The sequence below is a fragment of the Ammospiza caudacuta genome, chromosome 5 (assembly GCF_027887145.1).
Source record: "Ammospiza caudacuta isolate bAmmCau1 chromosome 5, bAmmCau1.pri, whole genome shotgun sequence".
In the NCBI taxonomy this organism is placed as follows: domain Eukaryota; kingdom Metazoa; phylum Chordata; class Aves; order Passeriformes; family Passerellidae; genus Ammospiza; species Ammospiza caudacuta.
In genome coordinates this window covers 5,533,287-5,559,100 of record NC_080597.1, presented here as the reverse complement: position 1 = coordinate 5,559,100, position 25,814 = coordinate 5,533,287, and the positions used below count along the sequence as shown (strand labels likewise).

The following is a 25,814-nucleotide window of genomic DNA, read 5'->3' as shown; positions in this document are numbered from 1 at the left end:
AAAAGGGCTTAGATGCATTCCCAGACAGGACATGTGAAGACATTCTAGTGTAGAAAATACTACTGAAAATGAAGTTGTTAAAGACAGTAGTTGTTTTGGATGGGACATTTTGTAATTGCACATGTTGCTTTTCTGAAGAACATAAAACTGTACTCCATCAGAGAGATATAGTCTCTTAACATCTGAATTTTTTAAGACACTAATTTGACTTCTGGGATCAAAATAAACAGATTTTTTTGATGTCACTCAGGCACAAGACCTTTTTTCAAAACAAAACAGAAAAAATTAAAGAAAAATAGCTAATGAATATCTGGAAGTAGCAGGTGTGGTATAAGATAACTAACTGACCAATATACAAATAATTCTAAAAGCTGCAGTTAGAAAACAAGGGACCTTTTAAGTATCTTTAGCAACTGGCATACAAAAGAATGCACATCTACACAGAGGAAGCTATGACTAATTTTGCAGAAAATAATTATTAAACCCAAAATATTACACTGAATAGCAAGCCATTACACATAACAGCCAAGTGTAAGTGAGTGGCAAGTGAAAACTGGGTGACTTTTCAAAGGGGCTATGGGACAACACAGCACTGCAGTATTTCTGGTCATCATTGATGTGTAAGAGATGTGGCCTTCAGGATTTACAGTATCAAATCTTGGTAAATCAGAACTTCATGTTGGGAAAATATCACCTGCAAAATGAATCATGTACAACATGCAGCAGGACAACCAAGCCAAGCCTAACCTCAGAAAACATCAAGTTTAAAAGACTGCTGGATTTGTATTTATTTATGATGAAATTCCCCATTTACCTGGAAGTCATGGGGAACTCCCCCATGAAGAGAGTGCTCTGTTTCCTCACCTCAGAAAACATCAAAATTAAAAGACTGCTGGATTTGTATTTATTTATGAAGTCCCCCATTTACCTGGAAGAGAGTGCTCTGTTTTTCTGTGCCTGGAGCCTTTTCTATCCAGGAATCCAGTGATTTCAGGGTATTGGTGTTCTGGGTAACTGGGAACTTAGCTGCCAACGTTGGTCTGCTGGATACATGGAGCTGCTGTTCTTGTTGCACTATCTGGAGTTTTTTCAGTAATTCTTGAGGTGAAATCACCCCAGAATTGGCTGCTTGATTGCCAGAGAGAGGAAGCGGCTGTCTGGGGAGTTTGGATTGTTCTTTCCCAAGCGTCTGAGCCTCTAAAGTCTGGCCTGGTAGGGACCCATTGAAATACACCAGAGGGGGCTGGCTCATGCTGTTTGCTGGTGCCGCAGGTGCTCCAACAGGAGCAGGAGTCCTGCCGAACACGGCAGCTGTCGAGTTCACAGCTCCTGCGGCGCCGGGCTCCATTTTAGCCACCGATCCTGACTGACTCTGCAATTTCTGCAGGAGGCTCTGAGTGCCAGCCGCATCCTGAGCTCCGTGGGCCGTGGCCATGCCGTGGGCAGCCACGGGCTGGAAGAGGCCCGTCAAAGTGTCCCCGACGGGGGGGACGCTGCCGTTCTCACACAGGCGGCTCTCGGGGAGCTCGGCCAGCGGCTGCAGCTCAGTGCCCCGCACCATCAGCTTCTGGATGGCGGGGCACAGCTGCTTCTCGGCGCCGGGGGAGTGCCTGCTGGGCTCCTCGTAGGACAGCGAGCGAACCACGCCCTGCCTCGCCGGGACGCTCTCCTGGGGCTGCTTGCTGAGCGCCTCCGAGCCGTCTGCCTTGTCCTGTTTGCCAAACAGCGCTGTCAAGGACAGGTGCTGCGGTTCAGGATCCGCGTTCTGCGAGGGGACGAAGGAAAAGAGTGAACACAGCTTCCTCCTGCAGGAGTTACATTGTTACAGACATATTTTATGAAATATCCTTTCGTTAGGATTTTTTCTCCTGAGAAGCTGAGAGGCCTCGGAAACAAAATTTCACAATAATTATGTGCTGCTGTGGAACGCAACAGGTGCATCTTTGATTGGTCTCATGTGGTTGTTTCTAATTAATGGCCAATCACAGTCCAGCTGGCTTAGACTCTCTGGTCAGTCACAAGATTTTATTATCATTCTATTCCTTTCCTTTCAAAGCCTCCTGATGAAATCCTTTCTTCTATTATTTTAATATACCATTTTCTTTTAAAATAATATATATCATAAAAATATATATCTATACATCACAGACATCTTTTGTGGAAAATCCTTTCTTTAGGAGTTTTTCTCTTCGGGGAAGCTGAGGCCCCAGAAATAGAAGGGAAACAAAAATTAGCTGCTGATGTGGAATGCAGTAGGTGCACCTGTGATTGGCTCATGTTCCATGTTTACAATTAAGGGCCAATCACAAGACCAAGCTCCGGGACAGATTCACAGAGAACTCTCTTGTTATGAGATCCCTATTCTATTCTTAGCTTAGCAGCTTTTGAACTTTTCTCTCTATTCCTATTAGTATAGTCCTAATGTATTATATATCATAAATTAATAAATCCAGCCTTCTGATCATGAAGCAAAATTCTCGTCTATCTCTTCACCCCTGAAGACCCTTACAAGTCATGTAACATCTATAAATAAAATATAGATCATAAATCAGGCTTCTGAAACACTGAGTCAAGATTCTCATCTCTTCCCTTGTCCTGGGACCCCTGCAAACATCACCACATTACATTAAGTGGTGACAACATTTAGCCAGCAGAATTCAATGAAAAGCTGAGAAAGCTGCAATGCTCTTTTTTTCCCCAAGAGGATTTTTAATAGTTTTGTCACATAGGAAGGGCAAGAAGACTGTTGTCAAGCTGCTAATGTGGGAGAAAATCAGCAAATCTGAGACATAGCAGTGGCTTTGCTTTAAATAACATGAAAGAGCATCTTCTTTTACAGCCATCAGTACAATATTAGTAAGAGACAGAAATCTGCCTGTGTATGAAGTAGAGCCACTTCTTGTGCATCTGCTGGTCACAGCTGAATTCAATTTTTAGGATTTTGCACTGCGATTCGGCTTGAAGATATACCAAGAGACTTTTCTTTATTTCAATGATTTCCACTGGGGAAAAAGAAAACCAAACAAAAAACGCAAAAAAAACCCAAAAACCAAACAAAACCCCACAAAAAGTGTGGTCCAGCAATTGACTAGATCAGCTTGTGATCAAAACATGCCCTGAAATTTGCAAGACCAATATTTCTTTGTTGCATCAGCACAGTGTGTCTGTAGTTTGTGCGTTTCCACATCATACAGTGGGGGTTAGGGAGCTTTCACAAACCATTGTGCTTTAAAATCATTCCTTACAGTGGCTCAATCTCAAGTCCATGCAGTGACCTCAAACCAATGTTCCTGTTGCTCAGAGCAGCAGCAGCAGTCAGAAAACACCCCAGATTTTACCTTGCTCTGCTGGGAGATTCGCTGCTGCTGCTGGGTCTCACTCGGCTTCACTGGAATGGGTTTGATCAGGTTGGGGTTGCTGTAGATTGCAGAGGAACTGGTTATTTGTTTTGGCTCTGAGCAGGTCTTACACTGCAACACAAAAAAAGGGTTTCTTAGCATGTGTGACAATGTATTTTCCTCCAGTTCCCAACCACAGTAAAATACAGACATAACCAGATACTCAATAACCAAAATACTAACTGCAGCACTGATGATGAAGTATTATGCTATTAGAAGAACTGTAGCAACTGCAACCTAATTTTCTAAAACCACAAGACATATGTAAAACTGAACACTTGATTCCAAGATTTCCCTCTAATTTAAATCTCAGCTCTTTTTGGCCTTCTGCTTTTCCTGCACTTCAAAAACATAAAATACTTTAAAAAAGCACCTTAAAAACCAAGCAACAGACATGCTTTTCCTGTATGCAACAGGCAGCTAAAAGGATTAATGGGCCCATAAAGATAATTTAAAATGCTTTTGTCAACAAGTAGAATAATAACTCAACTCTTTTACATAAATCTTCACATGGTAGGAACTGGTAGGATGTATATACACGTACAGAAAAATAATTAAAGATTTAATCAATTTGTAGAATCAGGAGGATTTCTTATTATGAAAAAGATGGTCAAGACAGATTACTAAAAGTGATCAGGGACAAAAAATGTCATGTGGAGAGAGAAGGGCATGACTTAATTCAGAGAAAAAACACATAAAATGCTCTGTGAAAAAGTAAATGGAAAAAGAAAATGTGAATAAGATGCTATACATAAAAATATAGTCAATGAAACTAAAAAAGCATTGGGTATACACGGAACGCTACTGTCAGTAGAAAAGAAGACAGTGTCTTTGAAGTCATTGTCACTTGATACAGTTGAAACCAAGAAAGTGGAAAGATTTTTAGAAGAATTATTTAACAAGAAGTTAATAGAATTAGCTATTAATTCTAACCCCACTCTCAAATACACAAAGCTGATTACTTAACCCATTTCTGACAATAAACAAATAAACAAAGACATGCTGGTCCCAGGGCTGCCCAGTAAAGCAGAACTGGAATTCTTGTAAGGACTTAAGGGGCTTTAGTAGATCCTCAACACTTTCACTTTTTTGTCAGATTGGACAGATCCTACGTGGACCAAAACTGCATTACAATAAGACTAAATAGCTGGGTTTTTTTGCCCCAAACAGTTCTCTTTCTAATGGTTCTGCTTTTTCTTCAATGTATCTTCTATTTTTCAGCCCAACCTTTTGGGCAAAAAGCATATAAACTTTAACACAATGGATAACATCCTATTGAATATTTGCCAGTGAGTTCTGCAGAATTTAAATAATACCCTTATTTCCTCAGGATATTTTAATAGGCTGAATTCCTCAGAAACCTTAAGTACCTTAGATTCCACTGTCATACCCTGCATAATCCCAGCACTAAGCCTATAAAAATGAGGTGAGAAGCAGTAGTGTTTAACAGAGTCATCACTACATGAGCATATTTTAGACCAAATTCCTCAGCCAAATGAGCATCAGTACACACAAGAATGACATTGACCTGACTTGGTATCATTGCTGTGACTCGATAACAAGGCTAGTAGGTTGCTGTCAAACACAGAAGCACATGGAGGAGAAAAGAAGCCTGTGATGATTGCAGAGGCATCTCTAACTATTGGAGCTCAGAATTTAAAGCCATTGTGGCAGATGGGAGCACAGCCTTGCTGGTGAGGAAGTTGGGAGCACTAGCATGGCATTTTAAGCACCTGTCAGGTGGACAGGTAAAGATGCTATCAGATGCTATTATCAACAAATAATAGCAAAAAGCAGCATGAAAGAAATCCCACCATGCTCTGTAGTGAGAGAACCAGAGAACATCTGACAATTCCTACACCTTGCTCACAGCTCTGTCCTTTAGTCAGCTGTCCTGTTCAAAGCTCTGCTGCTACAAAAGATTGATAAGCAGCCAAAAGGTTCTAAGATCAAGTCAAAGAAAGGCTCAGCAACACTGGAACAAAACTAGACACTTATGGTCCATGTGGATCAAAAAGAGCAAGAAAAAGGGGTTTTTGGCAAGTTTGGTAGAGTCAGAGATATTCAAAGCAAACAACAGCTCTGTGTTGTGAGATCCATACTCCACCTGTGCAGTATGAAGCTGGAAATGCTAAATGCTGGGAGAAGAACTGTGCAGCACAGAGTTCAACCCAGAGCTTGGGCTGCAGCACAGGACAAGGCACAATGGGAAAGGACAAACCCATTTTGTCACGATTTGTTCTGTACCTTTGCAACTCTTCAGCTGGTTTCTCCATGGCTGTCAGTGAGGCCAGCTTTTTCTTACCAGAGGTCAAGAGAAGGCAACTGTATAAGAGGTAGATCTAAAAAAATAACTCAGTAGTTTGGCAACTTAAAGCTCCATCAATTCAAAAAGGAAGAGAAAGCTGTGTATTTTATTTTGCATGTAATGTAATCTCTAAATGTACAACATAATTTGGGAACAAGGAACTTCAAAATGAGTTACAGTCCTAAAAATTGAGTAAAATTCCTTAAAACTTTGAAAATTGATGCTCTTGAACTGATTCTACAGCTTCCAACACTTTAACACACTCTTCACTGAATAAACACAATTCAAAGAAGAGAACAATATATTTCATAACTAATTTCAGCACATCAGACTGTAAGTAATAAAACATACACTGACAAGAAAGTAGATGTCATAAACCAGTCAAAACCCACAACTGCTCTGAAACATTGACATTAGAGAGAAAAATGGTTGTCATTGCCTTTTTTTATCACACTCTAGAAATTTATATTACTAGCAATACAAGAAATCATACACATCCTGTTCATGAGAGGTCAGGCATTCATAGCACTCATGTCCCAGATGAGGAGGAAGTTTTTATGTTATTTTTTATGTCCTTGGCAATCCCTTAAATGCAGAAAGATTAAAGATAAAGTAAGAAGCAAATCTGCAAAAGATTCTAAAGGGAAAAGAGTCCTAAAAGCTATTATTTAAACAACAGAATTTCCTCTCCTTTGTCTTGTTTCCTGTGTGCTAATGCAGAAATGGAAGGTAACATCTTTTAGATTTATCACCCTCTTTTCACAGAATCTGAAGACAGCCTAATATTTTCCAGTTTTCCATCTGCAGTATTTTTAAGGTTATCTAATGAAAACCCTTTAAACATTTCAGAACATCTCAAATCATATTCTCTGATGACAAGATTAGATAATGATTCAGTATTAAAAGATGGGAAAACCACCAAGTTTTGGAAGTGTTTGTCCACTATAATACATTAAATCTCTACTACAGAAAATACAAAGGCCCCAAGCTTCAACAGAAACTATACACAAAATTTAGGTTCCATTTCACCCTAGCTCAAAACAGTTTGCTATCATCTTTCTGAGGATTTTATTAGTAGCTACATTTCAGAAAAATAAACACGAGAAATGTAAAGAGATAAAAGTTAAGATGTATGTACATTGCCAGACTCTTAGGGAACACTGAGGAGCTCTATTATTGCATGACAGCACATAAGCAATACAGGAAACAGCAGCAGGAACCTGCAGGCTCTGTAACAATTTGTAGCTTATATATAGGTAGTTAAAATTATTAGATTTTTATTCCCCAAAGTAAAACGTTTTTGATTGCTCAATAATAGAGAACATTATTAGTCCATTAGTTACTTCTTTATTTAGAAGCCTCAGAAGACCAAAGCAGCGCACGGGCTGAAATCATACTACATTTCAACCTTTTCATTTCCTTCCATTAGTGCCTGAAAGGAGCTAACAACCACAATTAAAAGCAGTAACTTCACTGCCAAAAGTCTCCTGAACCAAGTCCTTTGTGCAAAGCACGGAAACTACCAGCAGGTAAATACTTCACCCAGAAAGAGGGCACAGCTTGCAGGGGCTCCTCAATAGCCACAACAGCTCTAAGGGTCAGATGAAAGGTAATTTATACTTGCTCTGAGCCTCTGCTATTCAACAAATAATCATATCCACATTCTCCTGCCAGAACTTGTTATTGACAGCATTAATTTCTTTTGAATTTTTAGCAAATTCGACATAAAATGAGAGAGCACACTGTCCAAAATCACTTGGAGTAGATCTATTCAAAACCCCAAATCAAATATTTTATGTTTCATACTGTAAAATGGGAGCAAGTCTCACCTTGGTATACTCATCTTTGGCCTTGGTAAGCATCCTTAAGATATCCACTTCTTTGTTATTAGCAGAATTCATGATCATGGGGGACACCCCTGTTCCTGTGCCCTGCTGTGCTTTGAATTGTTCCTGCTGAGTTAGGCTGAAAGGTGGAGGATATATGAGAAAAAAAGTACAAATTAAACATAAAAACTTAACCACAATTAATGTACAATACTTAATTGAAACTCAAATATTTGTCCTTCCCCATCTACATTAAAATGTGCAGTAAAAAAATCGCTATTAAAAAAATCTCTATAAAAATCATAATTTGACATAAGATTAATTTTCTCCAATCTTGACTACACTAGACCATAGAATAAAATTTCCATAACTGAGTCACAATTTCTATACCCAGAAGGAGCAGGAATTTATAGTGTTATTCAGTTCTGCTGGTGGTGGAGGATGGCAAACACACACACAAATCAGGCATTAAGTACTAGCAAATGACCAATTTCCTGCCCCAGCTGTTTTATTATTATTGTAGAATGCTGAGAATTAAAACACACAGCCAATTGGCTGAGCAACAGGGTATTTTTTATCTATATGAAATACTGCTATTATAAACCACTACACATGGTTTACATTTGCATGAATCCTCTGAAAACTAGGTTTTATTGTAGTAAATTACCAGTTTGAGAGCACCTAATCACCACCAACCGAAACTTGAGCTAGTTAACTAAAATGAGCTGTCAAAAACCTGGGCTTCCTAGGGTTCATTGTTTATTTCTGTAAATTCATCCCCATCAATTATTTCTTGGGTCACAGCTGACTCATTTTAGAGCTGTAGAATATACAGCAAAACCAACAAACCCCACTGAACAAAACCCCACCACTGTCCCAGTCTGCATTTCACACTGTTTTGTCACTGCAAAATGAAAAGCAGCAGGTATTTTTTCAAAAATAGGATATATGGAGGAAAGATGACTACGTTCCCATCCAGTATTTTATCACAAATCCTATCTGGTGTGTCTAATCCTATGTACCACAGGCAGCTGGAATAGCCAATCACTGCCTGGTCCTACCCAGCCCCTTTACAACATCTTCCACATTAAAGCTCTAAAAAATGTAGATTGCATATGTTGATAAAATCTGTATGACTTCAGCTCCCTTGTTCTCCAAGCAAACATGAAAACCTGCAGGACACCATCCTAAAAAAAAGGGTCCCTGCAAACAACACAGAAAAATGAGCACTGTCTATCCTGGACATGAGAAGAGTGATATTGGAAAAAGCTACCCATATGACATTCTTAGGATAAAATACAGCTGAGAACACAGTTCTGTATGAAATCTTCACCTCTGGCTGGACTGCAAAATTAAAGTTTAACATTTAGAAAAACACATTTTTATGTGCATGAAAGCAATGACTTTAAAGCTAATTGAAGTCTTGCTTTAAATGCCAACAACAAAGTGAATTTTGTATCTATTGCTAAGAAATGAGGAAGCAGGGATTCAGCCATGCTGTACAAACAGGACAAACCCCACAGAAATTGTATCAATACAGCATGCCCTCATGATATCCTGCACTTACCTTAATATAAGCAAAAAAAAAGAAAGATAACAAAATTAAAAAATAAAATCTTCCCAAATTGAAAGATATATTAAACCCCCAAAGAATACAATTCTTCAAAATAGGTCTCTGAGTCATCAGGAAATAAATCATATCAACTGGTACACTCTGATGTAGCTGGAGAGCTGCACTACAAATTAGGAAAAATTACTGCAATACTGTGACTTATTTATCATTTTATGAAATGCAGGCTCGACACTTGCAACAAAGTTTGTAAGTTTAAAGTAGAAAGGCATTATAATCCTAAAAACATAAAATGGGCATGTACATACCAGAAAACATACATTAAAAAATTTACCCATCACTTACTTTTTCATGAGCTCTGCAATTCTTTGGCATTCTTCTTTATCATAAAACCAAATCCCATATATGGACACTGCAAATGCACATCAAACACAAACTGTGAGCATCTTCTCAAACAGCAACTCTTCCTGGTAGATATTTAAATGTGACCTGCAAATTAATCTTCAAATTTATTTTGATCTTATGTTTTCCCCATCCAGAAACACAAAATGACACCTCAGATCCTATAAAATCAAAAAAGATCAAAGGCACATCTCTAAGCATTCAGATTACAAGCTCTTAAATACTCAATTAAGGCAAAGGTATTTGATCCTTTTCTTCAGAACACTAAACCAGTGGGGGTTTTTCTTTAAAATCTTTTTCTCTGTGCTTTATTTTATGTCATATCCATTTGGCTCCACTACCAGCATGCTGCAGGGAGCATTGCATGCATATGGAAGTAGGGAAATCTGTTTGGTTTTCAAAGAATGCTGAGGTCTATCTTACAGAGCATCAGAGCATCTCTACCTCCCTGGAGAATTGCTGTAATTCTGCCCATTGTTTTCTGCAGGAGATCCTGGGTTTCCTCCTCCTTCCCTCCCTACCCTACTGCAGGCAAGAGTTGTCTCTTAACCTTACCAGGAATTGGCAGTTCCTGCCATGTCTTCCAACATTTCATTTGAAAATGGATTTCATTTGACATGGGTTGAGCACCTGTTCAAAAACAACTGCAACACTGACCCTGATGATGTAATAATTCCTAATATTAGGAGAGTCCAAAAGCAATAACTCCTTCAATTCCACAGAGCCAAACCTGTGGCATATGAAGTGTTCCTTGGCTTTGTTCATGTTTGGAAAGAAAATGAATGTACAGCTGCTTGCAAGACATAATTATATTATTTTCTCCATTCTCCTCCAAATTTAAAGCTGTGTGTTGTCTTCTATAGAACTAAAAATGGTCCCAGCTGTTTAATACACATCACATTGGCAAAAAGTCTAAAATATCACACAAATCAGACATCCTGTAGGCATACAAAAATTAACTTTGAAAATATGTACTGTCCTTTTTATGATTATTGAGAAGTGTGATGATTTCTATTACTCACCTAAAAAAGGCAAGTAACATAATATGCACCAGTGGTTCTACAAATGTGCAATTTAAGAGCTGAACTGCACAAGTAATCTCAGTTTTTTAACAGAAATATTAAAATATGCATTTCAAATGCACATGAATATTCTAGCATGTTCCAATGGGTGTTCAGTAAAAAACTGTGCACCTGTAGAAAAGCATGTGAACAACTCATAAGGTTCCAGAACACCCACCTGTGATGCAAAATTCCACATCCTTCTGATGGAACACATTTGAAAATTTGTCCAAATCACAAGAAACTACATATTCCTCAATGCAACAGCACAGCAAGCAGACTGAGAATCCCAGACAAACCAAATTTGTTTTAATCAAGATACTCATTCTTTATAAAAGAATCTCCAATGGAGAAGAGTATTGATGAAATTTTAGCCATCTGCTCCATCTTCCCAAATTTCTTTTATGTCTGCCACAGCTGGTGGCACCATCAATTATGCAGCACAGGTTGGACAGCTTCACCTTTGGCCAACAGAACAGACATGCCACAGACTACTGATGAATACCTAATAAATCTGAAAGCTGACAGTCCCTTGGAAATGCCAAACTGCTTCTGGCCATTAGAAGCTGCAAGACTCACACTGCCTTGCTTCAGCTGCTGATTTATCTCAACTCAGAGACAAACAGAAGTAAACTGATAACCAGAACAATGACAGATTTCAGATTTTACAGAGCTACAACTAATATTTTGAAATACAGTTGCAACAAATACAAACCTCTTTGGATCAGAACAAGGGCACTGGGTCTGTGCCACCAAACCAAACCACACCACCACCCAACAACATATCCCATTTTAACTCCAGTTTTAAGTCAGGATACTGCAGATCCAGAGACCTTTAACCTAGTGTTGAGCTGAACTTCAAACCCACCCACATATATTTCTCCCCTTGGTTAAATGGTATTTCCAACCCAAATTAGGAAGAACAGCTGAAAGCAAGCTAAGAGCAAAGCCCAACATCCTGTGAGCTTAGAGCTCACCCAGTTGGTGCTGAAATCTTTCAGAAGTGGACAGTCCTACTGCTCTTCCTTCCACACTGCTCCCATCTGTCCAGAGGAGACAGACACTTGAAATTCACTGAGAAACAACCCCTGAGCTTGTGGTAGCACAACACACCCTGAACTCTTTTATGCAGGTGAGAGTGAGGGACCAGTGAGAACACAGCAACTTGTGGAAATCTGAGATACCTGAAGCAGCCATGGCATAAATTCACTATATTCTCCTGTAATCTGTATTTAAGAGAAAAAAAGTGTAGAAACAATGAGTATTGATGGCCTCCATCTTGATTAATGATGAGGACAAAATGAAAAAAAAAATCTGGTGTGTGTGGCAACACATAAAACCCCACAACCAGAATGAGAACCTAAGCTGATAACAACCTGTAACTGTCTGGGAACCTGGCACACTCACAGACACAATACAAATTCACTGCAAGCTTTCTACCAGCATGAAAACACTGCCTGTTTTATCAGGATTAAACATAAACAGATTACTTTTATCTCCCTTCCCACTCTGTCAGACTGTTTGACAAAATAGAATTTCACATCTAAGTATCATGTGTAGAGTGGTAATTTCATGTTCGTGTTAAAAATGAATCACAAAACATCAGAGACACAAAGCAAATTTTTCCACTGCCAAACAGAAGAGGAAATATTAAGGCACTTCAGGCCCAGCCTCAACCATAAAGTTATGTAAGAAGAGATTGTAAAAAACAGAAAAAAATAAAATCAGAGTCAAGTAATGAATTGATGACATTAAAAGGAAAAAAAAGTGCCACAATTACAATATTATTAACAAGATTACACAAAGCTATGACATAATGCAGCTATGAACTCAAGAAGATGCAATTAACATTGAATGGGAAGCTAAATTACTGAAATAAACTGACTGAAGTTATTAATTATTAAGGGTATCAGTCTTTAGAATTTTTAGAATTTCTAAAAGGCAGGCCACTCATAAATCAAAACTGAAAACTTTTACCCAAATCTGTGAAGCTCCTTTAATAGCTCAGTGACTGAATTCAGGAAGGGCACTATTTAAGTTTGAAATCACGACTTCAGAGCCAATTCGAAAGCTTCCGCCTTACAGTTTTCATTTTTTGGCTATGGATTTCTCCTGTCCTCACAAACACTAGAACACTTGATACTATTTATATGCAGAAGCTGACAGCTGCTATCTTCCAGAATTATAGATAACAATTTCCAACCTCTCAATATTTGAAACATTAATTTAGCTATTACGATAATACAGAATTTCTTATCGACCTCAATCATTCGTGTTAAGTATTCTATTAAAAAGAAAGGCATTTTTTCCGGGATTATTTTTTTTCCTCTTCATTATTCCAGTGATTAGATTTTTGTCTTCTGGATAGACATTTCCATTATGAAAGCTTTTGTTTCAGCGGACCTGCAACATGTGATTTTTAAGCTACTCCTCCACAGACTACATAAAATGGATACAGAAATAACTACTGACTAGAGATTCCCCTGTACCTAGGAACTGTTTTATACTTGCTGGTATTAAAAATAAATAAATAAACACCAAGTCTGAAATTTTTGTGTTTATTCTTCATTCCATGCTTAAAGTATTTTGGTCTATGTATAGTCTAGACTCTTGCTCCTGAATATGTAAATCCACACTTGGCTATGTTAAAGAGAAATTTCTGTATCCATGTCTCGCAAGGCAGGCAGACACCTTTATGTTGCTATGTTTAGGACTGCAACAAGGGAGAAATATAGAAAAACCCGAGCACAGACAGCTGCACACTATCCTGGAAAGCTGAATTCCATCCCAGAGATGTTATGCAATGATACACAAGCTGTGAAATATTATCTGAAGTGGCTGCACTGGTTGTGTGTGCTTCATTTCCCAGTGGCTGAGGCGAGATCTTGGACCTGGGTGCAAGACTTGAGTGTGTGGCCTGAAAAAACACCCATCACCCCAATCCAAGTCCGTAAGAAACTTTTTTGAACATATGAATAATAAATACATTGGAAAAAAATTGGCTTGAGTAATTAAAGTCAGACACTCCATTCTAATTGTAACTACTCTGCCCTAGGATCTCAATTTGTGAAATGGGAAGAATAATCTTTATAATCTGAGCAAGGTAAGACAGTTCTCTTTGTTCCTGAGTTACCAGCTTTATAGTGATGATTATTGGAGAAAACAACAGGAAAACTCCATAATTCTGACTCTAGTGCAGAACTCCAGAGGCATATAACAAAGGCCATGCATGAGTAATGAGGAAAAACCAGACTACTGAGTAGCCTCTCGATGTGAACACCACTCCAACTGTTTGATAGCTGAAACAAAGTCCTTATTGCAAAAGAAGAAAACCACACAATATAAAAGTCCATAAACAGAGAGATTGCACAACCAGCCTTAACTCTGGTATTTCCTAGTTTAGGAGTCTTAAAGTTCTTTTAGCTCTAAGCAGGCTTTAAATTCTTTCAAACATAAAATTTTGCTCTTTAGATATTAAACCCAAAACACTAGAAAAAGATTTCAATTGTATCCTGTTATACCACATTGACAGAAATGTGGATCATCAACAGGACTGGAATTTTTAGGCCTCTTGCTTCTCAGCATTGTGCAAAGCTGCACAATACAAAATATGTATTAGGTAAATGTATTTGTTTCTAAATAATGGAAATTTCTCTCTGGCTATATCCTGGTATTTCTGGAAGTTTTTAAAGAGAAGTCAAAATTTTAATGATTCCTCAGGCATTAAAAAGTCAATAAATTGAAGCAAGGTAAGAGTTTTTCAAACAACAAAAATGTGTATTTTGCTATGAGCTCAACCTAAATTCCTAAAAAGCTCTGAAAAGGCCCTGCCTGTTAAATTATCAGACAATTGTTCTTTCATTTAAAGGCTGATAAAGCTCCTGATCCACTCATTTGGAGAACTGTTAAAGACAGGGAAAAGGATGACTTGGTATCTCCATTATCTCAAATATTTAAAATATTATATATGAACAAGCAAGCTACAAAAAATGCCCTAATAAACAACCAAACCAGTTGTTAAAGGAGAAAGAATCCTACTCACAGACAGGTCAATGCAAAGCACTGATTACACATGGCCTCTTTCCAGCTTAACCAGTGAAATTCAGCTGAGGAGGGAACTGTTAAAACAATTTTATTCTAAAATAAAACAACCACAAAATATGAACAACAAAACCCCCAACAAAATGAAAAAGCCCCTCCAGACCCCTTTCCCCAAAAGCAAATGGTTTGAGAGTGGGCAGTGATTGGCAACATTACTGAAGTCAAGAATAAGTTCATCACCACCATCTGTTTAATTGTTCTTGGAACCATGCCTTAAAAATCAAGACAAAATTTTTGTTAATAGAATGGACCCTGAAATATTCCTACCATCATCTATCAGTTGTGAAAGTTGGGGGACCAATTTGCAGACTTCCAGATAGAGCCAGTGATTATTTCTGGTTTCATGAGGCAAAAAAAGGACAGCACAGACAGGGTGGATGGTTTAATAAATCATGTCTGTGACTCTGCTGTGAGAGACTGACTTCAGGCAGATTTTTGATCCAAATTTATCAGAAATTTTAATGAAGAAAAATCAACTGTGTAGCTGTCAAACAGAATAGTGTCACTGGAAAGCCCCCTAAATGGCCTCAAAGCTGAAGTTCTGTTAGTACTGCAGGAAAATTTAAAGCCTATTGATGCACTTATTTCCATAAAGCTCAGCAGATGTAAGAGTCCATCAGCAGGTTCTTTACTTTTTTTGGAAAAGAGCCCAAATGCAAACTGTATTTGCAAGATTTCCCTTAAATATGCCTTCTGTTGATGCTACAAGAAATTTTTATTCCTGACACAGGAATAGCATCTATATTATGATCCATCTGGCTTAGAGAATTTTTTTTTGCCCCACACCACTGGTTTTCCAGTCACACCTCTTGCCATTGCATCATCAGTCCCAAATAATTTTTAAATCATGATGGTGCATGACACTGAAATTACAGCAGGAAGGCTGTGGAAGCCAGGCTATCAATTTCTGAAATAACAAGTTGTTCTTGAGAAATTTTTTCTTATAAATAGGCTCTCTTAAATAACAAATGGTTCCCGTTACTATTTCACAATAGACTTCCAAAATATCCCCATCAGACAAGAGTTCCATAAGCTAAAAACTACATCCAAATATCCTGATTCAACACAAGCAGGGTTGCTGTGAAATAAAAATCCATCAGGGAAAGCCTTACTGGAAAACAAATGCAACTCCTCAACGCCTGGAAGGATTATTTTCTAGCTTACCTGTGCTCTATATTCTCTGCAAACAATAGAACATGTCTTCAACACACTGCAATGAAGCCAGGCCCTGATGTACAGAAATCACCTGAGCAGAACACAGCAATGCCTTACACAAATCCAGGCTAAATATAAATCCACACCTTCCAGCAGCAGAAAGGCTTGTACTAAAAGGAGACTGTCACAAGTGGAAGAGGTTAAACTAGAAAGCTTTTCTTGATTCTGTGCACTTCCCTCCTACCTAGTAACAAAAAGCTAAAAGAACACTGCTCAATCAAGAAGGGGACAACACACCTTTTCCAGCCTGGACACAACAAAAAAATTGCTTTTATTGGAAAGAACAGAAAGGAGAGCTACCTTCAGTGTCTCAATTTCCAGCCTTTCCTTTTTCTTTCCACTATGTTAAGAACAGCAGCAGCTTCTGTGTTTCTTGTGGAGTATCTGGGCTTCCATTCCCACAGGGAAGAGCTGCTCTGCTGCCTGTGACACACACAGCTGGTAGAGGACTCACCAGGATTCTCACATCAAGGTTTTCATTTATAATTTAGTCCAGTCTAAGAATATGTTCCCAATTATTTTTAAAGTGCATCTCTGAGGTACCTGCCAAAGGTACACCTCCAATTCCACAGCTATAGTTAAGTTCAAGGTCAAATAGTTTTCCAAACTCTGACAATGCCATTTTCCAGGATATTAGAAGAGAAGGGAAAAAAGAGAAGACTATTTTAACCTCAAATAGGTGTTCAATAGCATGTCATTTTTTCCTGAAACCTGAATTTTCACTATAATCAGTATGATGAGCTGTCACTCCAAATGGTTCAACTCCCACAAAATAATGAACAACTTCATAAAGGGCTTCATGAAGAAAATAAGCAACCTTAACTATACATGATGTTTCTAATTCTGACTGTTGTGATCTCATCTCTTATTTCTCCACTGCATACCTTCAGATCCTAAGTAATGGAAATATATTTGCAGATCTGGACTGAGCTCTCAGCCTGCAACAATAAAAGTCTGAGTTACTTGTATATCCTTGATCTTGTAACAAGAAACACATAAACACAGTAAGATAATTTAACCTCTCAATTTTGGTATTTTTCCATTTGTATGCTCTATACACAACAATTTTGTATAGGCAATTGTTTCATTTTTCCTACACCATCTCTAATTCTAAAATGGTTAGAAAAATAATTTTAAAAATCCACATAGAAATAGGCAAAAGTCAACTACTCCTCCTGATATCTCAAACAGTTAGCTGATATTTACAGCATATCTTATGCACTCCCTTTTATTGCTTTGCCACAGCCTGTTAACAGGCTACAGTCCACAATTAATGAGTTTTCTACTCTTCTGTAACCATTCCTTCCCTTGCAGTCAGCTGTTGCACTGCCTTCAGTAACATCTGCTTGTCTGCAGAGCTGCAGACAGAAACTTTGCAGCACAAGTTTTAGAAATAAAATACAATTTCACAGGCACAGAAAGGACATTCACTGTTCTCACAGAATGGCAGGCAAACTGTGGGTAGGTTCACACTGTGCTCACAAGCTAAATTTCACCCTGAACTCTATCATTCACATATGGCCACTGCATTTTTACATGCTTGAAAGCTGAAGGATCATTTAAGTATTAATAATAATTTTTCACCTGCATTTTTCTTGTGAAATTGCAATTTTGTAATTTCTTTCATGAAGATAGAAATATACCCCTTTGAAGTACCTTGTTGCTTTTTTCTTTGATTACTGTAATTCTATTTTAATTTGAATCTGTATTTATTCTATTTTAATTTGTATTTGTATCTATTTTAAAATTTTATTTTAACAACTGAAATTAGTGTTCAGGTTATTCAGAAGTTTACTGACTTTGCTATAATGTTGCACACAAAACATTCTGTGGGCAAGAATACAGAATGTTCTGTGTATATGAACAAAGAGAGACAATGCACCCCGAGATCAAGTTTGTCACCAAGAAAATGTAATTTAAGTAGTAAACAGTTTCTTATTTAACCTGTAATTCAACTGAAAAAGAAAAAAAACCCCTCACATTTATCAAATTCATTTCATATTAGCAGCTAGATATTTCACAATAGCAGCACTGGAAGGTACCCTGCAACTCTGAATCCCTGATTATAGACTAAAGTCATATTTAAATAAAAATTAGGGATTATTGCATGGGATTATTTTCACTGCAGCAACTGTATTGCTTCCACACAAAGTAGAAATATGTATTTCATTTTGCTTCAGAAGTCAGCAGTGTTTTACTAGTTTATGCATAATCCTTTAGGAATAAAACTTAACAGTAATCATAATCTGCTTCCTCAGTCTCTCCCCTCCTTCAGTTTTTAACTTTCAGTGCAAATTTGAACATCTACTTTGTTTTCTGTTAAAGAGTGTTAGGGAAATATTCACATGAGAGAAACCAGAATAAAAACAACAGGTAACAATAAACAGAAGGCAGCAAAGCCCTGCAGGAAGACATAGCATACTCACACACAAAAAAAAAATCCCAATGTTATTTCTCTCCTTTTTCTAATTATGAAATTTCATGAACTTGTTAATTGAGAGATGCAACACATGCCTGTATAGAGGATTTAACACTGTATGTTGTTTAGGAAAAGACAGTGAAATTTTACAGAAAGGCAGTTGGTTTGACAGAGCCAAAAGAATTGGTACAGCTCAAACAGAAAGTCCATATCCTTTCTAAAACAATGGGCAGCAGCAGATGATCCACAGAAAGGATCTTAGTCCCTTTATTGCTGACTTCTGACCTGAAGCTTGTGTCTCACATTACTTACTTTTTTTTCCCCCATCCCTGGCTACAGAATCTCTCTGGTTGGTTTAATGCATGTAAACAATACCACTGTTATGCAAAGGGATTATTAAAACAGGCTCTACAAGTCCTGGGCATATGTATGTCCAAAACAACAACGCCAGCAGGAAAAACCCACTGGGTATTTTCTGGGATTGATTTTAGGCAATTCATGATGAAGACTTTATACTTTGTGAAAGGAGGCCCTGCAGCAAACCCCACAAGTGGGCTGCAGCCACAGCCACTGAGGCAGAGCAGGCAGCAGGCATGAAGCCCAGTGCTGTTACTGCTTTGGACAGCAGTTAAGACAAAAAAGCAACTCTGCCTTTGCAGCCTGAGTGAAATTCCACTGGAGCACTTGCACCACGTTCCTGTATATAACACATTCCTTGTCCTTTAAAGGGTATGCTATCTTACACTTGGGAAGGGTTTCTTTCCTCTTCCCTCCTGTAATTGAAAAGTATTCTTTACTGCCGATTTAAGGTTTGTTTTGACAAAGAGAGCACTGATGAGGCACTCAAGAGCTTGTATTAAATCAAAGTTAGACAGAAGTGAGCAGCTTGTATATGTGCTGTGGGATACACTTGCTCACATATTTATCTTCCATGTTTTGAGAGAAGGTTACAAATATTTTTATACATATACACACACATATAAAAGAGCGTGAGTAAGCAAGCTCGCATTCCGAGAGAAGTTTTCTGGCTATGTCAGGAGTGTAGTCCACCCTCTGCTAAGCAAACCTATTTTTTTCAAGCACAAGAGAATATTATCAGAGGAGCCTGTGTGGATATACAGAAACCAGAGATCGTCATGGCTCGCTGAGGTGACGAGCTGATGGGTGGATGGCGCCCATTATCTTCACTCCTCAATCCAAGTTTTCCTGAAAAACGGACAGGGGGAGGAGGAGGCTCCAACTGAGCACAAGGCACAGAGGACAAGCAAAGGATTAGGAGTGAACAGCAAGAGAAGGAAGGACAACGCAAATGATATTGAAAACGTTTCGAAGAGCTAGAAAATAGTTCCTAGATTAGAAGATCCAGTTGTCAGCGATTTAAAACAACATTCAGGTTTTAACTTCTGTACAAGGCTATTACATAATCCTGAAACAAGGAAATTAACCAAAAGGAATGTGCCTTTACTATCTATAGAAAAAACCACTCAGCTTCAGCTGCTTGGAGGCTCCTTGGAATTTGAAAATGTTTCAAGCCTTGGTTCGGCAGGCGTATCACCCCCTGGGCAGCCACCAGCCGGGGGAACCCGACACCAAGTACAAGGGGAAGCTGGTGCATGAAACTCAGCTCAACTGCTTCTACATCAAACCTGGAGGTAAGACAGCATCACCCACTCGTGTGCACACAAACTGTACTCACAGCTGCCTTAAGGGTTGCCTTCCTGTCTAACTAGAGCAATCTGTGTCATGTAGGAGACTAGCCTAATACCTCACAGCAGAATTTGGTGATAATGTACTGGGAAGCCCTGAATGTGTGATCACACCACCGCAGGATTTAGATAATTCTAGTAATTCTCAGATCTGGGGAGTTAAGTAGATGGATGGCTTCTTTTGGTTATATATTGTATTTAGAGCATCTAATCAACATTGCTTTCCCACTTCCACTGTGACATGATTTAAAAAAAAAAGGAATGCAAGTAAAGGAAAATGAAAGAAATATTTTTTTTTGTTGTAGACAAAGAGGCTAAGAAGTTTAAAACATAGGAAAGCTGAAAATACTAAATACATGTGTGCGTATGTGAGGGGATTAAGCTGCAAAGGCGGTTACACAAGGGATTTGTGAAAAGCAAGCAGCTCTGGAATATCCTTGTGTGCAGGAGAAATACATAGAGGAATTCATGTAGATATTTCCCCTGCTCCTGAAACACCCAGCATTTCATGCTGTGCAAGGGGGGAAGTGTGAAGCAGAGGGTGTACAGGTAGTCATGTGAAAATAACCCCTCTGAAAAAAAGAATCATTATCTGCTGCAAGCCCAACTCTTGAGCATTGCTGCATCATATGCCTATCTTATCTTGAAAAGACGTCAGGAATGCCCAGCACTGGCACTGCACTCCCCACAGTAAACGTCCAGACAAGCTAATTTGTTACTTATATGCTGACATCCATAAATGGGAAACAAAGCCTGTGTCTAGCAGATATATGCAGCATTACTCTCCTGCCATCTCATACAGAAAGTCATCCCCAAAGGTGGGATGTTTGACACATGGGTCTAACTCTATTCCATACCCTTTTCCTACTGATTTGTTTGCCCAAACTGAGATACAGCTGCACCACGCACAAAATAATTATCAGCCATCTAAAAACTCCACAGCCTTTTTGTCTTAGCTCCTTAGCCTGTTTCTTCTCACATGGCATACTCTGACTTCCAGACTGGGCTGAAACTGAAAACCTGCATTAACATTACTGCATTTCTTTTCCTTACTTTTTTTTAAGCACCTTCAACACCCAACAGAAAAACATAATTAAAGCAAAAAGATGGCTGCAGTCATCACAGTCACAGCTGCAAAAAGCCACCTGACAAACCAAAACCTGTTTGCTTTGTTCAGCCAAAGGGTTCCACACTTGGCATAAAATCCTCAGGGTGAGGAAGAAACAACTAAAACATCCTGTTTAGAAAGTTTGAATAGGAAGTATCTGTGCTGAGTTGGGTGGTGTGACTGTGGTGTTACGCATCAAAAATTAAAACTGAAGGCCTTCAGCAGTGGTGTCTGCAAACTCCACTGAAAAACAAATTGTATTTAGTTTAAAGGAAAATATGAATAATAAAGCAGCCCTAGAGAAACTAAATTTAGAAATACTTAGTAGTACAAACAATTTTGCTTTTAAAACAACAAACAAAAAGGAATTTTGTAGTTCCTCCTCCTTGTTTTTTTAAATATGAAATGTAAAAACCTAAATCATAGAACATTTACTCTCCACAAAACCCAGGAAAAAACCCCAAACACCCTAAAGCTGAATTAACAGCTGCTACTCCTAGAGTCACAATAATAATTTTGTTTGGCTGGAGCTTCTGCAGTTCACTTAGTCCAGTGTTCTGCTCAGAATAGTGGCACCTTCAGTTTGGGGAAAGAAGAAACCATGATCAACAAAAAGTTTCCATCAAAAACTATATTCTATGGCACTTTTTCAGTTGATTTATTTTGAATTCATTTTCCTGTTCCCTTCCCTAGGTTAAAAATACACTCCTCCTTCCATGGAATTAAACAGAGTTTAGCCACAAGTTTCAAACCCTGTAGTTTGTGCACTCTAGAAGAGGCAAGCCAAATAACCTGACTGCTAAACCATAATTACTGATGTTAAAACCCACTTTCCTTCATGTCCATCTACCCCTGACTGCACTATTAACTTATGCCATCAAGTTATAATAATATTTTTATATCTCAGCAGGCAGGCATTAAAGATTTTCAGGTAGCCTTGAAAATTCAAATGAAACAGAAAGCATGAAAACCTAACATATAAATGCACATATTTTATGGTTTTAGTGATAAAAATATAAATTGGTATCTATACTATTTCCAAGGGGCAGTTTATTATTTTCCTTGACATTCTGAAGTAATTTTTACCATTTTCTAAGCACATTAAAATCATTGGTTAGTTGAAGTATAGACCACAAAGGCAGGAGCTATATGGGAAATGTAGTAGAAAATTAGTAATGCCTTTATCTATGTTTTTATAAACTGGTTTATGAACAGGTAATTTGAGTGTAGGTACAAGGAAGTCAAACTGAGTGCCAGAGGCTATCTTGCTTAAAAAAAATTATCATCACTATGAATCCAATAAACAGAGGCAATCAGAAGCTTGCTTACTTCTCTCAAGGAAATTTGCAGATTAAAAACTACACAACAGTTAGGTTGGACAGAAACTTAAACAGGTTTCCAAAAATTGCATGCAACATGACAAAGTACATGCTGCATCCTTCATTTTCTGGGTTTAGAATTAAAAACATTAATTAATTAAAAACATTAATTTTCAGCATGTATGTTTCCTTTGGAAATTTAAAAAAGGAAAAGAATGCCTATGCTCCAGCCTGTTAGTATTCCAACACTCTCAGCAAAACTGAGGTTTCACTTTAAGGCCAGGAACATCCAGGGAAGATAATCATGACCTCTGCTGTTGTTCTGTCTTGCTGGATACACAATGAATTTTTAAAATGCTGATCAAAGGAGAGAAACTGGAATGGAAAAGAGGAGAGATTTGTTTGTATCTCTGAAACAAAAATGTCTCCAAGGACAGAAGCTCAGGTAAAGCACAAACATTTGTATTCTGAGACACGGCACTAGTCAGTCCAGGCAGACTTTTCAAAAACAGCTTTACCCAAAACTGTTTAGCAAAAAAACAGGCTGAGAAGGATACATCCCTAAGAAGGGCAAGGCCAAAATTATTTAGCATTTCTACAGTTTGAGTTTGCACTTTTGTTTCAAATTGACAAACACTTCTCAAAGGGTTGTAAACTACAGAAATATTTTCCTAAACAAAACATGCAGGTTGTAGCAGGCCAGAACAATAGTTCTGCAAATAAGCACAAAAAATGGTTTTAACTTATTCAGTTGTGACAAAAACATGGCACTTTGTGTAATGATGCAGCAAGAGAAAGCCATGTAATGTTTCTGAATCAGTAGACCACTGATTTGGAGACATTTAGAGAAAAAAAATCACAAACTGGACTAAGTTAAACACATTTACAGTTATTTGTTTCAAACTTCTGAAAGACAAAGGAGGATTTGGAGAATAATCAATTGAATATACATTTCTATTTTCTGCATTGATCCTTTTGGGGTTTGATACTGGACCTGATACTGAATGTTGGCAGGATAGAGGCTGATAAAGGTTCTCCTTTCTAAACTGGTATTTTTACCCAAACCAATAACAAACAAACTCTGTTACATTGTAAAGACAAAGGCTGGAATACCTATTTTGCCTGTCTCAATTGAGCCAGGAGCAGTTTATTGGTCAATATGCAGAAGGCCAAGTCTAAATATATACACAAGGAAATTTCACCACCAAATGCTGGTTTCATGCTCAAAAAAAAAAAATAAGAAAAGGAGGTTTAAAATACACAATTACACAATAACAGTGTAGATTATGAACACATTTCAAGGGGAAAAATACACTATGGTAGCCAAAAGAGGATTGGTTTTCATCATATATTCTTTTTTACATATCACTCTGATTCTTTTCTTGTTGCTTCCTACCTTTTCCCTTCAGAAGTAGATTTGTAAAGTGTTCAAGCTAAGATGTTTTTTACAAGAGAAATGCTACTTGCAGGGTCATTGCAGAGGTGGGACATTTATAATTCATTTGTATTTTTATTAGCATGCATTTCCTTAGAAGGGTGAACTAAAATGTGCCACAGTCTCAAAATAAGATGAGTTGCTCTATTTGAGAGCATCATTGATGCTGTAACAATCTAAGAACGAAAAATAATAGTTTGAGAAAAATATACACTGTTACCTTTTCCTAAACATTTTACAAGCACTTGCCCCCAAGCATATATTTGGTAAAATTTTCATTCATAATTATGAACTATGGGGGAAGAACAAAAACAACAAACAGCAACCCACAAACCACAGATAAAACCCACAAAATTTCCTTAGACAGCTGGCAAACTTCCCTCTCCCTCCCATCCCATTTACCAGACGTCTCTGCAGTGTAAAAATCTGGGAAAATAATACAAAATTGTTCAGGGTTCTGATAGACACATGGCAGCAGGTTAAAGTGAAAAACAGACAAGTGTAAGGTTATGCACAGACCACGTGTGTCTGGACAGCTGTGCCAAATCCAGGCATGTCTGCTCTGCTTTGGTACCACCAAGAGCCCAAATTCAGCAGACACCTTTCACTAGGAAGGTTTTATTCCATTTCAGGCTGAGGAGATGACAGTAGTAACAGTGTGGCAGAGAAGGAAAAACTACCTACTGTGTCCAAATAGGTGCAGAAACTGTCAGAGAGAAATACCGGCTGACATGTCACACAATTTCTTTCTGCACTCAATATAGCAGAAAAGCACCCAATTAACCTGTATCAGATCATTGTCACAATTAGCATACTATTTTAAGGCAGGATCTTGTGTTCTTGGCAGCTAAAATGCTCAAGGTGAAGCCAGTTCTGAGATAAGCAACTTAATATTCCCCAAACTCTGTTTCCTACAAGCATCAAAAGCACAATTCACTGATGAAAAGGTAAATGAGTGAAATCAAGAAATAATTCCCTGACCCAGCACACAGACAAAAACACCTGGTACAGTAGAGAGTGGGGAATAGCTGTAATTATTACACAGCTGCTAAAGGGAGAAAATTAAGGTAGTTTAATCAATTTACTGCTATATATTTCTTCTGAACCATCTCATATCAATCAGCATCCAGACTTAAGCAGCAGGCTCTGACTATTGGTTTTCCCAATAACTATCAGGAAAAACTAATGAAAATAAAGTCATAATTATGTAGTTATGTAATTATGTAGTCAAATACATAACGCATGAAAATTTAAAAATTGTAAGATCATCTAAACAACACCAGAACTACTGTCTTGCTCTCAGTAAGCAAGCACCTAAAATTGCAGAAGTTTAAAGGTCACATTGAAAATTGCCTGTTTGAGCCATAAACCTTCTGTTCCTTGGTGGACAAAGATTTCTGCTGGCATTAAAAACTAACTTGAGCTTCCCTCCTGGCTTTGAAATTAATAACCCCAGCTCTACCCTGACAGATTTCCCAAAAAAAAAACTTTGCTGTGAAATAGTGGATCAGAGCAAACATTAACTGGCATGCATCCCAAATCCAGCCTGAAAAGTCCTGGAATTAGACTGTGCCTCCAACATGGTGTTCAGACAATAATTCAACTTAAGATAACCAGGATCACATGAAACAATAAAAGAAATATGAAAAAAGAAAAGAAAAGGATTAAATATACCTTTTTAATCTTAAGCATTTCTAAAACTTACATTTATTGTGTACAATTTTGTTTTTTTTTTTTTTCAATTGTGATTATATATTGGATACAAAGCAAGCTTTACAGAAGGATAGCTGTTACATCACAAAATGTTGTTGGGCTTGTCCACTACACAAGCACCAGCTTTTGCTGCCAAAACAGATTTATTTTAGACTGTGAGATACAACCAGCCACAGATACTCAGCTGTACAAAAAGAATTTTGAATATTGGAAGAAACAAAACAATGGGCAAG

General features: G+C 37.9%; 2 protein-coding genes across 4 annotated transcripts in view; one reads left to right on the top strand and one right to left on the bottom strand.

The window, feature by feature from the left end:
- Positions 1-25,814, bottom strand: part of DCP1B (decapping mRNA 1B) — a 45,502-nt gene that overhangs the window by 8,416 nt on the left and 11,272 nt on the right. For both annotated transcript variants that reach the window (XM_058806028.1, XM_058806027.1), the window contains exons 5-8: positions 9,448-9,514; positions 7,536-7,671; positions 3,339-3,470; positions 929-1,765 (exon numbers count right to left, since the gene is read on the bottom strand). In XM_058806028.1, the coding sequence (XP_058662011.1) occupies positions 929-1,765; positions 3,339-3,470; positions 7,536-7,671; positions 9,448-9,514 (1,172 nt within the window). The remainder of the gene's footprint in view (positions 1-928; positions 1,766-3,338; positions 3,471-7,535; positions 7,672-9,447; positions 9,515-25,814) is intronic.
- The window catches only part of CACNA1C (calcium voltage-gated channel subunit alpha1 C), a 454,710-nt gene continuing 448,718 nt past the window's right edge, over positions 19,823-25,814 (top strand). For both annotated transcript variants that reach the window (XM_058806025.1, XM_058806026.1), the window contains exon 1: positions 19,823-19,952. In XM_058806025.1, coding sequence (XP_058662008.1) covers positions 19,823-19,952 — 130 coding nt within the window. The remainder of the gene's footprint in view (positions 19,953-25,814) is intronic.